This window comes from Trachurus japonicus, chromosome 4 (genome assembly GCF_045865225.1).
Source record: "Trachurus japonicus isolate A0001 chromosome 4, Traja_1.0".
Classification (NCBI taxonomy): Eukaryota; Metazoa; Chordata; class Actinopteri; order Carangiformes; family Carangidae; genus Trachurus; species Trachurus japonicus.
The window spans coordinates 31,305,199-31,323,032 of record NC_140910.1 but is presented as its reverse complement, the minus strand read 5'-3'; the positions used below and the strand labels follow the sequence as shown (position 1 = coordinate 31,323,032).

Here is a 17,834-nt window from a genome sequence, read left to right as displayed (position 1 = left end):
AACCATGTACTAACTGATACAACTTTGCCAAAACGTATGCGTTTATTGGTTTTATGGATACCTGTCAGAGCCCCATGATCTTACATCTCTGCATTTCCTCACGTCTGGGTAATTCTGTAACAGTTTTTCAGCCGTGTTAAAAGTATTTTACGCGCCGTTACGCACGCCTGTCCTGCAGTGCGCTCCGTTGGCTCCTCTCCTCTCCAGTACCTGGCTGCTCAGTCCCGGTCCCGGACTGAGACACGTCACCGCTGCCTTCACCCGTCTTTGATCCCTCTGGTCAGTGGTCAGAGCGTTTAGATCCATGTGTCACATGCTGTCATTGTATGCATCGGATCAAATGTCATTCTGTCCCTTCGTCCATCCAGCTCTCTGTCCACTCTCTCCATGGCGGAAACGATTACCACGCGCAAAACCCTAATTTACATATTGTGGTTTGCACGTGTTTTCATTTAGTGGGTTACTCGTAGTAGATCAGCTGTTTTGCGTGCACTAACAAAACACGCAATATTTTAGCTGGTGCAAACAATTTAGCGCCCGCTATCTGGGACCTTAGTAAATCCAGCCCTTAAAGTGAAACCTTAATTTGCTGGACTTGTGATTTTCCCTCTCACAAGTTAAAGGAAATTTCCACAACATCAGACATCCTGACAGACTGAACACACACAACAACACACAGGGACCCTCTGTCAACACCTGCTGCTGTGTTCAAGTGTCATCAGATAAACAGCTGGATGGATCCTCACCTTAGAGTCTCCAGTCTACAGTGTGGACTCTCCAGTCCACCAGACAGCAGCTTCACTCCCGAGTCCTGCAGGTTGTTGCTACTCAGGTCCAGAGTCTCCAGTCTACAGTGTGGACTCTCCAGTCCACCAGACAGCAGCTTCACTCCCGAGTCCTGCAGGTTGTTGCTACTCAGGTCCAGGTGTCTCAGACTAGAGGACTGGGAGCTGAGGACTGAGGACAGAGCTTCACAGCTTCTCTCTGAGAGGTTACAGCTGCTCAGTCTAAAGAGATGATCATGAGGAATTAAAGAAGAAAGGAGTTTATTATCTGTCCTGTTGAAAAGACAGAAGTGTTTTTATGTAATGATAATAAATCCAACTATCTCTAAACTTACAGAGCTTTGTTAGAGGCTTTGACCACCGGCAGCAGCCTCAGAAGAGCCTCCTCTGAAGCAGAGTATTTCTTAAGGTCAAACTCGTCCAGATCTTCTTTTGATGACAGTAAGATGAAGACCAGAGCCGACCATTGAGCAGGAGACAGATCATCTGTGGAGAGACGTCCTGATCTCAGGGACTGTTGGATCTCCTCCACTAGAGAACGATCATTCAGTTCATTCAGACAGTGGAACAGATTGATGCTTCTCTCTGCAGAGGGAGTCTCTTCAATCTTCTTCTTGATGTACTGGACTGTTTTCTGATTGGACCATAAAGCACTTCCTGTCTGGGTCATCAGACCTAGTAGGAGATTCTCATTGGTCTCCAGTGAAAGACCCAGGAGGAAGCGGAGGAACAAGTCCAGGTGTCCATTTGGACTCTGTAAGGCCTCGTCCACAGCACTCTGGTAGAAGTTTGTCTCTGCAGATTTGACTCCTGTTGATTCAGTCTTCTTGAAGGTTGTTTGTTGTTGTGCCATCAGGTTGAGTCCAGAGTTGAAGAAGGTCAGATGGACATTAAGAGCAGCCAGAAACTCCTGAACACTCAGATGGACGAAGCAGAACACCTTGTCCTGGTACAGGCCGCTCTCCTCTTTAAAGATCTGTGTGAACACTCCTGAGTACACTGAGGCTGCTCTGATATCGATGCCACACTCTGTCAGGTCTGATTCATAGAAGATCAGGTTTCCTTTCTGCAGCTGCTCAAAAGCCAGTTTTCCTAGAGTCTCAATCATCCTCCTGCTCTCTGGACTCCAATGTGGATCTGTCTCAGCTCCTCCATCATACTTGACCTTCTTCAGTTTTAGATGAACCACCAGGAAGTGGATGTACATCTCAGTCAGGGTCTTGGGCAGCTCTCCTCCCTCACTGGTCTTCAACAGCTTCTCCAGAACTGTAGCAGTGATCCAGCAGAAGACTGGGATGTGGCACATGATGTGTAGGCTTCGTGATCTCTTGATGTGGGAGATGATCTCTCTGGCCTGCTCCTCATCTCTGAACCTCTTCCTAAAGTACTCCTCCTTCTGTGGGTCAATGAATCCTCTGACCTCTGTCACCATATCAACACACTGAGGAGGGATCTGATTGGCTGCTGCAGGTCGTGTGGTTATCCAGAGGCGAGCAGAGGGAAGCAGGTTCCCCCTGATGAGGTTGGTCAGCAGCACGTTGACTGAGGTGGACTCTGCCACATCAGTTAGGATCTCAGTGTTGTGGAAGTCCAGAGGAAGTCGACACTCGTCCAGACCGTCAAAGATGAAGATGACTTGGAACTGATCAAACCTGCAGATTCCTGCTTCTTTGGTTTCAGAGAAGAAGTGATGGACAAGTTCCACCAAGCTGAACTTTTCCTCTTTCAGCACATTCAGCTCTCTGAAGGTGAAGGGAAATGTGAAGTGTATGCCCTGGTTGGTTTTGTCTTCAGCCCAGTCCAAAGTGAACTTCTGTGTTAAGACTGTTTTCCCAATGCCAGCCACTCCCTTTGTCATCACTGTTCTGATTGGTCGGTCTCTTCCAGGTGGGGCTTTAAAGATGTCTTCTTGTCTGATGGTTGTTTCTGGTCTGTCTGGTTTCCAGGATGCTGTTTCAATCTGTCTGACCTCATGTTCATCATTGACCCCTCCAGCCCCTCCTTCTGTGATATAGAGCTCTGTGTAGATCTGGTTCAGAAGGGTTGGATTTCCTGCTTTAGAGATCCCCTCAAACACACACTGGAACTTCTTCTTCAGGACAGATTTGAGTTTACGTCCACAAACTGGAGCAGCATGTTCTGAATGAATACACAAGAAATGAGATCAATAAGGAAATATAACATTCTAATTCCTCAAAATAATAACTATATGAACTTGTTTCCCTCCATGTGTTGATGTCAGTGAACGTCTCATTTGTTCATCATGTTGAATCTTTAGAGAAATACTCTTACTGCTCTGCAGATGCTCAGCCAGCTCCTCCTGCTTCATCCTCCTCAGGAAGTTCACTGTGATCTTCACAAATGCCTCTCTGCTGCTCCTCCTCTGCTTTTCATCCTCACTGTCCAACACCTCCTCATCCTCCCTCTGCCTCCCTGAGCATTCTGGGTAATCTGGACTCAGAGTCTTGTGGATCTTCTTCAGCTCGTTCTTGACAAAAATGACCATGTTCTCCTCCAGCAGCTGGAACAGAAACTCTATGAGTGACAGCATCAAACTAAAACCATGGAGCCAAACATCAGATCCATGTTGGACAGACTGACAATCCACTGGTGTCAAAGTGCAGCATGGAGATGATTGTGAACACAACAGATGTAACAGCAGCTGTTGGACATGTCCTCACCATAAATATGGAGTCCAGGTGTGTCTGATGCTGCTGGGCAGACTGACCACTGGGAACCTCTGAGCTCTCCTGGTCCACTCTGTGGAGGAATCAGTGTCAAGAGAACATCAGGACAGAGAGATAATACAATGTTAGATCCCCAGTATTTTGCCCCTATTACTAAGGTTTTTACTGGACCAGCTCTCCGTTAAAAGGGTAAGTTCTCAAGTTGTAACGGTCAAGGACCAGAGTAGAAATTCTAGAGAATGTTTAAGCTGGTGACGAGGAAACTCACCTAGCTTCTAACTGCCTTCATCCAGATGTCTATCCCGCTTCCACAAGCCACTACCCCTGGTAGAGCAGCCCACCCACCCAGGAAGAGTCACCTGACACGCCTGTTAACGGCAGCTTTCCTCTTTGATCTTTGCACTTGTTATTGGCTAGGTCAGTGATTTCCAACCACTGTGCTGCAGCACACTAGTGTGTACAGCCAGGTGTGCTGTGGAAAATTATCAAATTTAACTTAATTGATCCAAACTAGGGATGCACATTTTGAATTTTTTTTCCAGACCAATAACCGACGTTCGTAAGCTTTGGGCTATGTGCATCAGAGAGTTGAGATCCTAAGTAAAATGTGCCCATTGACTTTAATAACCTTTTATCTTAGGTTGTACAGATCATAGAGATATGAAGCACTTCAGGATACTCCAAGAAATGACACCACTACGCACAAAAATAACATAGTAGGCACTGGCGGACCATTTCTATTGCAGTATTAACCTTTGTCCTGCCTCTCCTACTTCCCTTTTTAACACATTATGTTATGGAGGGATGTTGTGCTGTGTGTGCTCTCTCTCCCTGTGTGTATGTGCATGGTGTGTGTTCTGTGTGTGTGTGTGTGTGTGTGTGTGTGTGTGTGTGTGTGTAGGTGGAGTCGATGGTCCTGACCCTGATTAGCTCCTGCATGAGCAGCTGGGCTATATAAGCCACCCCGCCTTCCAAGATGGCCTCTCCGCTTTGGCTCCTGTCAGCACTGCCAGCACCCACCATGTGTCTCTGCTATGTCTATTGTTGAGTGATATTATGTAACCTGTAAAACTTGTGGCTTGTTTGGTGGCCCAGGTCTGTGTACTAGCCCTCACACATCAAGCAGTGGTAGGAGGGAGAATCCCAGTTTCTTTGGACCATGTTTTATCATGTTTAACTGCAGGAGAGTAGGTAAGCTACCTGTCTTTTTGTTTAGTTTGTTTGAAAGGTAAGACTAGGGCACCAAATGATGTTTTGTTTGTTATGTTGGGAAGTGCTCACCTCTGAGATAATAAACTGCTCCTTATCTGTGATTCAAGTGGTGCTGCCCTTATTGTTTGAGATCAGACAGTGAGACAGGTGGAGAGTCCACCTCATGCTGCAACTAGGCTCCCCTAGACCTGGTTGTAACAGATTACACCAACTATTCCATCAGTTCAGGTTTCATCATGTCTCTTAATACATTTTCACTGGTTACACTAAGCCAGTGGTTCCCAAACTTTCTCTGCTGGGTCCCCCTTTGGCTGATAAGAAAATTTCCAAGCCCCCCCCCCCCACATTTAAAAAAAAAAAAAAAAATTTAAAAACTGTATAACAGTATTCTTTTCCTTGTATTTTCAAGCACCTAAACAGTGTAATTATTTTTATTTTTATTTATTTTAAATTTGTTGTGTTACAATATTTAACCTGACCCTGCTGCTCATACTGTAACATACAGTTCGTAGTGATTCCATCAACGTCAAGACGCTTGTCGACCGACCAGCACGGAGACGCGTCTACGCCAGGGACTCACTGGCCGCAGAAGCACCGAGAAGCGGAGCCCTTTGATGTTAATGATTGTGTCGTTCACACCAGAGCCATATCGCTCTGGTTCACAGAAGCAGTGCCGCGGCGCGCAAGCGATCCTGTCAAGCCGGGCAGGAAGTCGCACAAAGAAACAGCGAGAGAATCCGGTTAATTTTCAAAATAAAACACAACAATTGATAAATGCAATGATGTGAACGGGAGGGCTGCGGCTCGCAGATGATTTCCGTTGCTCGGCGCTTCGCAGCGATTCCCCTGCAATGGCCATGTGCCCCCCCTAGGGGGAGCATCCCCCAGTTTGGGAATGACTGCACTAAGCAAAAACACTTCCTTTAATCATAATATTTTTAAAATAGCAAATATCACAGAAAACTCTTTAGCATCTCCAATCACATTCTGATTGTTATCATAAAATAGCAAAAATCACAGGATATATCTGAAGGCTGAGCCCGGAACCCTCAACTCTCCTTGACAACAAGATGGACTTTATATGTCCCCTGAAGACGTTCACAACAGACAGAGACACTTTGGTTTCAGACTAACATGACAACATGTCATACAAACTGGTGAAAAGTGCTAGTGCTAGTGTAGTGAAGTTGTTCAGAAATTTCTTAAGATTCATGAACGTGTTCTTAAATCAAGAATGCCAAAGAAGGCGAGTTGAGAAAGAAAGTTACAAAAATCACAAAAAAAGGGAGCGTTGGACTCCAAACATAAAAAGAACTTTAGTGCTGAAGTGGAGCCACTGGTGTAAGAAGTGAACAAAAAGCAGCTGTTGTATTTAGTAGCATCAGCAGTGGATGCAATAACAGAAAATAAGATGCATGGGATGCTGTCAGTCATTCACTGAACATGTGTCTGAGTTATAACTCAGTTTTTAATGAGAATCATTGAAATGTGACTCAAAATGTAGTTTTGTCTTACATCTGATCAGCTGATCCACGTCCTCTTTTAAAGTTAATGTACCAGTCCTTTGACTCATTGCTCTTTAAAGACAGACAGCTGGGTTCAGGAGAGTCTGGTCTCTGCTGCTGGATCCTGAAACAACAACACAACTGATGAATCTGCATGTTTGATAAAAACTGATGAAAAATCTCTCCAATCTTTTAATAAACACATAAACAACTGACTTCTAGAGAGAAAAGTCTTTCTGACTGTTTTAAATTCTGACCTTCCATCAACAGATCCACTGAAGTTAATAGGATGACCCATGGAGAAGTTGCTCTTCATGGACACACAGCCTGATCCAGGTCCAGGTCGAGGTCCAGCAGACTGTGGCTTGTGCTGCTGCTTTGGCCTTGAACACAACACACACAGAGCTTTGAGTGTGAATCATGATGGAGCAGTGATCTGAGTCATGGACAGTTAGAGATGCTCATCTGACCTTTGACCTGTGGTCTGGCTCTGACGTCCCCCACACAGAGTGGTTTTAGAGGGAGGGGCTCCCTCCTCTCTGTCCTCACACTGATCCATGCTGCTGAGCTCGCATCCACACCAGCTCACACACACTTTGTAGCTTCACCTGCAGAGGAAACACACATCATTCATGTACACACCAGCTCACATGACCATCATGTCTCCAGCTGCTCCTCCACTGATTGGCTCTTCTTCTCTGCTTCATATCAGTGTATATTTTTTTTGTGATCAATTTTTTAAATTGAAATTTCCTTTTTCCTTTCCTTTTCCTTTTTAGCCAAACGAAAACAAAACAGAAATGTAATAAAGGTTCACCTGACAGGGCATAAAACAGAGAGAGAGAAAAAAAACAAATAAACAGGCAAGCAAAACAAATGACAAAAAATGAAACATCAACAACAACAACAACAAAACACAAACACATAAAAACACTTAAAGCAGATAACAGCGGCACGGCCGTTTCGGCTAATGCTGTGTTCAAGGCAGGCTTTTGAAACCGTAAGTTACAGCGTCAAGTCACAACTACGACTTGGTAGCGTTCCAGGTAACCCGTAGCTCGTGTTTTTACCGTCCTGTTGTCTGTGAAAGTTCCCTATAACGGCCACTCGTAACTTCCGACCCGTGAACTCGTACCAGATCGAACTGGTATGACTTCACAGGAAGGAAAAACACAAAGTACGAGTTTCCTTGAACGCACCATGAGTTAGCAGCCCCCGCCCTTGTCAGGCATCAATTGGTCCTCGTGCTACGTCACCACATTCACGCGCATCCCTTGGCTGCACACACAGCCCTTCATGCCGTTCTCTCCCCTCATTGGATAACACTTGTATCCCACAAGGAAAATTTTCTCCTCGGGTTACAGCAGAGCAGAGTGACGGAGAGACTCGTGTTTAGGCTGAAATACTTCATGTAAGTGATTGCTGACGGAAAATAGGACTATTTAGGACTTATATTAACAAAAACATTCCACTGATATCTGCTTTAAATTATAAGAAGGGCAGCAAAACAAATATAGATTCAACCTGTACAGACATTTGTACTGTCTGTGTACAAAATGATAATGGATCATTTGGTGATTAGGATTTCTAGAGGATAAAAAATATATTGGACCACACCATGTTCCGGTCAACTGCTGTGGGGGAAACAGAAAGGTCATAAACTCCAGCTGGTAACACACAGAGGAGAAACTGCTGCAATGCACATGAAGGCATAACTACAGGTTAGAGACCATACCCTTAGCAGAGTTGTGTGAACAAATTTCGTGAATTGGATGGATCTTCAACTCTTCACCCCACGGAATCCCATAGGCACCCAGAGCACTTCAAAGTTGTAAATAAAAAAAAGGAAGTACTAAGAATATTGTAAACTGTCTTTAAGTCTAAAAAGGTTCTTAGCACGTTGTTAGAAATTATATATAGAAAGAGTGTTAATCCCATTATCCCTCCATTTGGGGAAGAGAATCGGCTGCACAGTGCAAAATTATTAAACAAAGGAAGATATAAATGATGTTTCATAGAAATATTTGCATGGTTTTCTACAGTGTAAAGGACCATGAATAAAATTTAAAGTTAGGAAGACCTAGTCCACCAGAGCATTTTGATCTTTGTAGAATAGACAGTTTAATACGAGGACGCTTACCTTTCCAGATATAGAATGTAACAAATTTGTGCAATTTATCCCAGTAACCTGTCGGAGGAGGTAAAGGAAGCATAAAACTACAAAAATTGACCCGAGGTAAAATATTCATCTTAATAACTGAAATACGTGCCTGGAAAGTATTTGGCATGGCAACCCAGCAGTCTAAGGCCTTATCCACACGAGCCCGGGTATTTTTGAAACCGGAGTTTTGCTCCGCGTCCACACCAGTGGTGTAATAAAAACACTCCGTACACATGCAACCGTGGAATCCGCTACCAAGTGACGCAATGCACGTGTGGAAGGCTGTTTTAACCAATCAAAATACAGTGGAAACCGCTTATGGATCAAAAGGCTTGGGACCGAATCATTTCTATACAAATGCTGTTTAAATAATTCGTTATCAAGAAATCCGCTTATAGTGCTCATTTTTGGTCATTTTATGGATGAAAACATGCGCAAAAACAATTTCAAAACTACGTGTAGCCTATTTATTTTATTTTCGGCGGTGTCCCTTTGACGTGCACTGCTGCAGCAGTTCTTGACTCTTGTGCTGTGTGTTGTTGTGTGCTGTGTTGTTGTGCTGTGTGCGTCACCTGGCTGCTGAGCCACATGACTGTCGGTGCGGCGCAACTCTTTATCACTGGCTGTTGTGTTGTCTGTCAAAACATGGATGAATGAAACATATCCACTTTATATCGACCGCGGACGTCACGGATACATTTTCGGCTTTTGGCTCGTTCCTCATCTCCGCATAGGCTCTTTTTATCACTACATAACAGCAGCGCGACCCCCCCTCCCGTCGTACCCGGGACATAGGCTATTGCCTGTTCATTCATGAAAATCATCCCGAAAAAATCTACATCAAACAAGGTGGGGAATAAGAAACTGCGGCGCTACTGTAGTAGTTCTGTCATTTTAAAAACACACCGGCAGCGGCCCCGCTGATCTGTAGCGTCACTTGTTACTGTAAATGATGCTGTGTGGAAAACCAGCTGTGGTCTGTGATTGAGGGTGAGTTTGGAGCTGACAAGAGAATCGCCCTGACGACCGTTTCGTTATATTTTTCTCATCGAAAAACTATACAAATAGCGAAGGAGTATCTGTGCGCTGCAGCCACTCCACAGGTGGAGGTCGGTGCTCTCAGGAAGGACCAAAAACTTGAGGAAACGAAAAGAGGAACCTGGAGCACACGAGTCACTGGTGATGCAGATAATTTACTTAGTGCAGAAACAAGACCAACGTTTCGACGTACAACGTCTATACAAATAGCATTTAGATGATGTAAAAAAAAAAAAAAGTGAAATAATAAAAATCCACTTTGTCACCTCCATTTTTGCGAGCTCACGTCAACTCCTGCAAACCGCTGCAAACAACCTCTGCGGGCTGGCAGTGTTTACATCAGCACGTGTGCAGCTATGACGTAAACGAGAAAAACAATCACGGTTGCAGTGTCCACACGCACCCGGTGAAACCAACCCCGGCCGAAAACCCCACCCTGGACTCCGGTTTCAAAAAACCACGGTTTCAGGGTTCCAAAAGCACGGTTGCGTGTGGACAGGACATACAACCGGGAACATATGTTCACGGTTTCAAAAATACCCGGGCTCGTGTGGACAAGGCATAAATCTGCATCCACTTGTCTGAGTTATACTGTAGTTATTTGAAGCAGTGGCTTGCAGTGAGGGAAAAATAGAGATGCACAAATATCTGAAATTTTGGACGACTGGAATATTATGAGGAAGCACTGCCTCTCTCATTGAGTCATTCAGAGGGAGAAGAGCTGATTTAGCCCAATTGATTTTTTATCCAGATATTTCACTGAAATTATTAAAGATAGACAGAATATGTGGGATGGAATGGACAGCGTCTCCCAGAAAAAGCGAAATATCATCAGCATAAAGACATATGAAATGGTCCGTATTATGGACGGAGACGGGAATATGGGAAGACTGACGTACAGCCTGGGCCAAAGGTTCTAAAGATAAAGCGAATAATAAAGGAGAAAGAACACAACCTTGTCTAGACCTGCGGGAAATAGAAAAAGGAGAGGAGCATATACTGCCAATCATCACCATTGCCATTGGAGAAGAATATAAGGTTTGTACCATGCCAATAAAATGTGAACTGACCATAAATAATACCACTCAAGGCGGTCAAAAGCTTTCTCTGCATCAAGGGAGAGAACGGCACATGGGGCCCGGAGACCTGCAGTGGCATCAATAACATGCAAAAGTCTACGAACATTGTCTGATGACAGACGGGATTTTATAAATCCAGTTTGATCTGGATGCAGCTGACCCATAAGGGGTTCCAGTTAGGGGTGTGCATTGGCACTGCCCTCATGATTCGATTCGATTACGATTCAGCAGGTAACGATTCGATTCGATTCTACGATGCATTGCGATGCATTGCAATGCATCAAAATTCTACTGCACACAACACGGCAAATTTTTCATTAGTCATGAAATATTGAACAACAGATTTTTTCGGCTGCTATGTATTATCACTCTCCTGTATCTTTGACATAAATGTCATTAAATAAAACAAAATTGAATGGTACAGGTATTGGATATGGGATTTTCAAACCTGAAAAAGAAAACATAAATAACTTCTAGGGCTGCCCCCAAAAATTAGCCGACCAAAATTTCATTGGTCGATTGGCCGCAGGAAAAAACAAACAAACCTTTGGAGCCGTGTCTTGTCAATATTAACTCAAAATCAATGACTGAACTATATGAAAGACTACGGGGCTTTTACTTTGAAGGGCCAGATACAGGAAGTCGTGACACTTTCTGTTGTTGTTGTTTTTTTACACGGCACAGAGGTCTCTCTCTCTCTCTCTGCATCAGAGACCCCCCCCCCCCCCCAGCCTGAGCTCAGTCACTCCCCTGCTCTACTGTGTTTATTGGTGATAAACGGGCATACTACCTGTAGTAACGGTAAAACCCGACCGGCTTGTTGAATCTCGGACCCAACACGGCCGGACTCACGAGCGTTAATTAATTAATTCTCAACCCGACTGCGGGTGAAAAATAAAAAAAGGAAAAAGAAAGCCAGCGGCAACACACACTGTTACTGCTGGTGCTGCTGCTTAGCATGTAGCTACAGGCTGCACATGTCGTTGCTCCGGAAACGCCCCCGGGGGTAATTGAAACTTCACAACTTTATTTGAGGCCAGAAAATAAGCAGTGACATAATCGATTATGGCACGTTGCCGCATCGATGCTGAATCGTGCATGTCCCGCATTGCAATGCATCGCCGAATCGATTATTGTTGACACCCCTAGTTCCAGTCTAGTACCTTTGCAAATAATTTTATATCAGAATTCAAAAGTGAAATGGGACGGTAATTTGCACATTCGTTGTATTGGGATCTTTGCCCTTTTTAAGAAGCAAAGTGATAGTGGCTAAATTAACATCCCTAGAAAAGGAGCCTGTACCAATAGAATAATTAATCATATTTAAAATTGAAGTGCCAAGATTGGGCCAAAAGTATAACAATAACTGGGGATCCCGTCAAAACCAGGAGATTTACCTTTACCAGAGAGTTAAGCTCACTGCATATTGCACTTCTTTCAAGTCTTAAATCAGGAGAAGTATTAGTGAGCATTGTTTGATCAACTTGTGCTAGTCTTTGCTCTAACTCAAGACGCCTGTGTTGACGGCAGAAAAATATGAAAAAGCTCTAACTGAGGGGTTAGAGAGGTGCCATAAATCAATCGCAGCCACATCCTCTGCCCATTTCTTTAAAGCCCTAGTGGCTAATTTTTGATCAGTTCCCTCTGTGGCATTCGACCAGTCCACTAAGTGGTCCCAGGGGCGTCACTAGGTTTTAAGGACAGGGGGGGCTTAGCCCCCAGTAGATGCACAGGATGTGAGCGAATGTAGTGCGCAAGCACGAACTTTCACAATGGCCCAGAAAAAACACAATATTTAGAATTTAGAGTAAATTTAGAGTATTGAATCATGGGCTAGTTGAATCTAAGAATAAGTAAAGTAGTACATCTAATGAGTAACTGGGTAAAAGTAGATGCTAAAAAAAGTGAACCTGAGTAATTTTTCAGGTGTTTGACTATCATGGATATGTCCAGGTGGACTGGAAAACTAATTATATTTCACTAGTAGCCTGTGTCATAATGGTTATACACTCCATCCAAATACAGCTGTTTTGGGCTCATTTTGATTTCACTCAGACCTCCTCACATTTTCCAATTCAAATAAGACCAGCCAACAGAAATGAAGTGTGACTCCAACTGGAGCAGATATTTATGGTAAAGAGTGCACACTTCACCCTAGAAACCCCTTCATCTTCTACACAACCAGGACCTTCACAAGAAATTTCAGATTTATTTTTTTTCTGAGCTGAAATAGACATTGGGGGGTTGTGCAAATGACTGACCCTGAGAATCATTTTAATTTGAATATTCTGCTTTTATTAGTAGTTTTATTTGGACTAGGTTTAAAAATATATATATATTTATACCTAGCCTATATTGTTATCATGCTGTTTTTATATATTCCTGTGTCTTACCTGATCTTCTGCATCTTCAGGGCATGTCTCAGTCTGGCCTCTCCCTACAGCATTTCTCTCCCTGTCTGTCTGTGCTGCCTGCAGTGTCACCAGATATCATTAGTATTTTAAATTAATCCATTAAATAATCTGTTTTTACTGCTAAATGTTATTTTCTTTAACACAGCCAAGCTATAAAGTACCAGATGAATGTTACAGTAACACATTACACACATACACAGCACATAGCCTACACACACACACACACACACACACACACACACACATACACGGCACATGAGACAGAGAGACAGACAGAGAGAGAGAGAGAGAGAGAGAGAGAGAGAGAGAGAGAGAGAGAGAGAGAGAGAGAGAGAGATGAACACACACATGATGACAGGAGTGTTCAGGATCCCCGTTTAAAAGTTTTCCCCACCAGAATCTAGCCGAACTTTGGAGCATTATTTAGCCCGTTTTCTGACAAGCTATCACGACATGGCTGGTACCAACAGAAGCCTAGCATCTCCTGGTTTCATATAATATCTGTATCTTCGCTCTAGCTTTAAAACTGATCCGTTTACAACGCAATTAATATTTCACATGAATTCAAATTTTATCGCGGTCATTTTGACAACACTACTATTTAGAGATGTAGTAGCTTACTGTCTGATGCCTGCTAGTCCTCTTTTAGCTACAGGTGGACTGACTCTCTCCCTCTGTTGACATCAGAGCTCCTGCAGCTCGTCAGGCTCGGAGCGGAGCTTCAAACAAGCCGCCGCTACATGGGCGCAACCAACTGACAGCTGGGAGGGGGGTGGTCACACACTCAACAAACTAATTAAATTAAACAAATCAGAAATAATAAGAGACAAATGCGGTGACCGCTGGGGTTCTTAAAAGGAGAATATATGTCACATATATATATATAAAAAAAAAGGTCACATAATAAAAGAACACCAAATTATTTGGGGGGGCTTAAGAATATTTTAGGGGGGCTTCAGCCCCCCTAAAATAGGCCTAATGACGCCACTGAGTGGTCCCATCAGCATTGAAGTCAGAGGCAATGACAAAACGGAATTCTGGAAGGTCAAGCAGAGGTTGAGTTAACTCTGTATAAAAATTTACATCAAAGTAATTTGATGGATGGATACAAAAAATGGATACAAAAGCAATTTTAACAGAAGAAATAACAGTTTTAAGAAATGTGATTCTGTCCCCACCTGACCCTAAATTAGTGCAATCTAATTTCCGGTGAGATACAATAAGTACTCCTCTAGATTTATTTGAGTAGGAAGAACTAGTCACTATGGGTAATCTTTATTTTGCACTCTGTGAACATCTTTGTTTAACAGGTGGGATTCACTGACCATAGCAATGTCCACTTTCTCTCTACTAAGAGCCTCTAAAAAACTGATACGTTTTGAATTGAGGCCCCGAGCATTGAATGATAATAAGGTCAGACTATCAAACATTTAACAAAATGGGATACATAAAACCAGCATTCTCAACCAGAGCTTTGGGGGGGGGGGGGGGGGGGGGGGGTAAATAAAAAATACAAAAAACACACACACACACTCCCATGCACAACCCACAAAAAGAACCCCAGCCCCCCCCCCCCATAAACAATCTGTGCCAGGTGTGCAGAGGGTCTACCCACACACACACACAAAAAAAGCGGGACCGACAAGATCACCCTCCCCCCGTTGCAAAATAGAAAAATATTGTACACCCACGTATTAGCTTCCCTGAATTCAACGTCCACAGTCTACCACAATTTTATCCCAATTTTTCCCTTTCAGTTTCTGTCTGTCTATCTGTCTATCTATCTATCTATCTATCTATCTATCTATCTATCTATCTATCTATCTATCTATCTATCTATCTATCTATCTATCTATCTATCTATCTATCTATCTATCTAGAGATGGCATCATGAAGCTGCAGTGAAATGAAGAGCAGCCCAGCAACATGATCCATGGACCACTGTTTCCATCCACTGACACACACAAGGACTGAGATCCACTGAGTTGATGTGACACAGTCTCTGTGTGGACAGCGTCCCTGTAGAAAACCACTGGATCAAACAAGCTACAGCTGATTATTACACACACAACAACTGGGCCTAGCATTCACACTAATAATATGTCGGAAAAAAATCCACACAATAACAACAGTGCTCGAGGCTTTGCTGTCCCTGCAGCATTTCATTGCTGTAGGGGCCAGTGCTCCTGGCGATTGCCCCATGGCCCGAATAATAAGAACAACAACACAATGACAAGTTGAAGGGCAGAGAACTCAGGTTACGACAGGTTTTAACGAGGAAAACATTTGGACTGTTCACTTTACCTTCACACGAGGAAATGAACTGCAACACAACCGTTGGATCAAAGTGAAAGTAAACTTTAAACAGGAAGTGGGGGAGGGGATGGGGAGGGGATGTCACTTCAGTAATCTGAGTAGAGAGACTGGTGTTTTAACTGCTGTTTATTTCTACTACTGAACCATCAAGGTTTAAAAAAAATATATTCATGAAAAAACTTTGAACTGTGACTTACCTGTTGCTCTTTGCTCCATGTGTGTGTGTGTGTGTGTGTGTGTGTGTGTGTGTGTGTGACAGCTGACATTGATGAGCGCAGCATGAGAACAGAGAGCAGCCACTAGTGAACAACCTCTTGTTTAATAATACAGTACATTCAAGGCCAATGATACATCCTCACCAGTACAAATTCAGCAATGCAACACTGGCTCTCTACAGAAATAGAAATGTGAAATCTTGAAGTCAGTGCACAACATTGCAAAAGAACACTTAACAGTCAACATGTAACACAGTCTGCACACATTCTGCTTTTCTGCACAGAACACACCTCCGACTAGTGCTGCTAAAACCAACATAAAAAATAGATCTCATAGGATGTCCGATATGCTAACTATATGGTTTTGCTCTTCAGAAGAACTCAATAAAAAAATTCACACAATCTTCACAAATATTTGTTCATAAACAGTGAAAAAGCATGAGAAATGTGTTTTAAAAGTATTTTTGTTGAGTGATTGTTGGTAACACAGTTGACGTTTAATTAACCCGCTCTATGCGCACACACGAATATTGAGAAAATATTGAAGAGGAGGAGTAGAGATTTACTAGTGTCTTCAAGTCTCCCTCCAAAAAGACAGTGACATCACATGATGTCAAGAGTGTTTGGCTGCAGACCTCCACCGTCAGGCTGCTTCCGTTGCAGACTCCACTCTCAGGCTGCCTCCACTGTCAGACAGGAAGTGCACGCAAGAAACTTCAAAATAAAATCATGTAGACATTTTTGGAGGAAACAGCTTTGTTGTTGATTTATATATTTAATTAAACAACAATGTAACGCCAGTCTGTCAGGAACATTATTGCATTACAATATTGAACATCTCTGATTACATTAAAGCAGAAGTAAGTGGTCCGGTCGTTTTCGCTAATGCTGCGTTCCAGGCAGGCTTTTGAAATCGTAAATTACAGCTTCAAGTCACAACTTACGACTTTGTAGCGTTCCAGGCAACCCACTCGTGTTTTTCCGACCTGTTTTACCTGTGAAAGTCACTATAACGGCCACTCGTAACTTCCGACCGGTGAACTCGTACCAGATCGAACTGGTACCACTTCACGGTCGGAAAAATACGAGTTTCCTTGAACGCACCATAACAGTCCTCGTCCCTACGTCACCACATTCACAGCGTTCCTTGGCTGCACACACAGCCCTGCATGCCGTTCTCTCTCCTCATTGGATAAAAACTGTAGGATACGATAAATGTTTTCTCCTGGGCTCAGAGCAGAGCAGAGTGACTGACAGACCCGTGTTTCAGACCAAACACTCTATGTAAGTGATTGCTGTCGGAAGATATAACTATTTAAGACTTATATTAACACAAATATATCACTTACTTCTGCTTTAACTGTCACAATGGGGTATAGGCCTAAACTCTGTCCATATTTAGCGACAAGTTAATAGAAAAATATTTAATATTTTAACTTTTAACCTCAGTTCCAGTCTTTGTCAAAAAACAAACAAACAAAAAACACCCCCCATATTTACCATTGAATAGTTTAACAATAGGCCTAATGTACCTAAACAAGATCTGATTTAATCTGGAAAATGTATTTCAAAACACAACGCTGATGCATCTGCTCAAAGGCTTATAGCCTGCATACGTAACTTTACAGTAGGCTAATCTCCACACACGTAGACGGCAAGAGTAATTTGAGTAGTTTGAAACCATCAACCAACATAATTAATAGGGATGAGCGAGTACAGCATTATCTGTATCTGTATCTGTATCTGTACTCGGAGTGGGCGGAGCCTACGCCGGAAGTGGGCAGGGTTAAACCCAGAAGTGGGTCGGCTTTAACCGGGTATGTTATTTTAAGCATGCAATTGATGGTTACACCCCGCCTTTCCGAAAATAGACTTCCATTCATCGTAATAGCTGGGTTTTCTATTTTTTCTAAAGACCCCACTATTTCGAAAAGGCTATTGGGGGAAACCCCCCCACTCCGAACGGACAGACGGACGTAATCAGAAAGGAACCGGAGGCTGTGCATCCTTTTTCCTTTTTGGGGTCAAACGGATCATGTGCATAATTAACTGCAAAACAAGCAAATACTTAATATTAATGACTTATAAGTTCATTATGCTTCTAGCCTGTCTAGCCTAAATGAACAGTCTAATTCATAGAATGTATGTAAAAATGTCCCTACTGCATAAATACAGGTTTTGTCTGTATTTTTTAACAGTAAAAACTGGCAGCTGCAGTTGCCAGAACTTGAACGTAAAAATGTTGGGCAGATGTTTTATATATTAAAAAAACAACCTTGTATTGCCTAAAAATTAACATTAAAATATTAAATAAGGTTTGTGCCATGAAATGTGAAAGGGTTAACTATAAATTTGACAGTATAAATTATAAAGCACAAATTTATAATAACACACACATAATATAACACCACCCATAGTCCTA

The 17,834-nt window shown here is 43.0% G+C and overlaps 1 protein-coding gene across 1 annotated transcript in view; it reads right to left on the bottom strand.

The window, feature by feature from the left end:
• LOC146989220 (protein NLRC3-like) overlaps window positions 1-6,788 on the bottom strand; it is a 61,399-nt gene extending 54,611 nt beyond the window's left edge. The window contains exons 1-6 of the mRNA XM_085775355.1: window positions 6,447-6,788; window positions 6,200-6,313; window positions 3,467-3,545; window positions 3,078-3,306; window positions 2,323-2,924; window positions 1,121-2,112 (exon numbers count right to left, since the gene is read on the bottom strand). Coding sequence (XP_085631481.1) covers window positions 1,121-2,112; window positions 2,323-2,924; window positions 3,078-3,306; window positions 3,467-3,545; window positions 6,200-6,313; window positions 6,447-6,505 — 2,075 coding nt within the window. The 5' untranslated portion in view covers window positions 6,506-6,788. The remainder of the gene's footprint in view (window positions 1-1,120; window positions 2,113-2,322; window positions 2,925-3,077; window positions 3,307-3,466; window positions 3,546-6,199; window positions 6,314-6,446) is intronic.
• Between the last annotated feature and the right edge of the window lie 11,046 nt (window positions 6,789-17,834).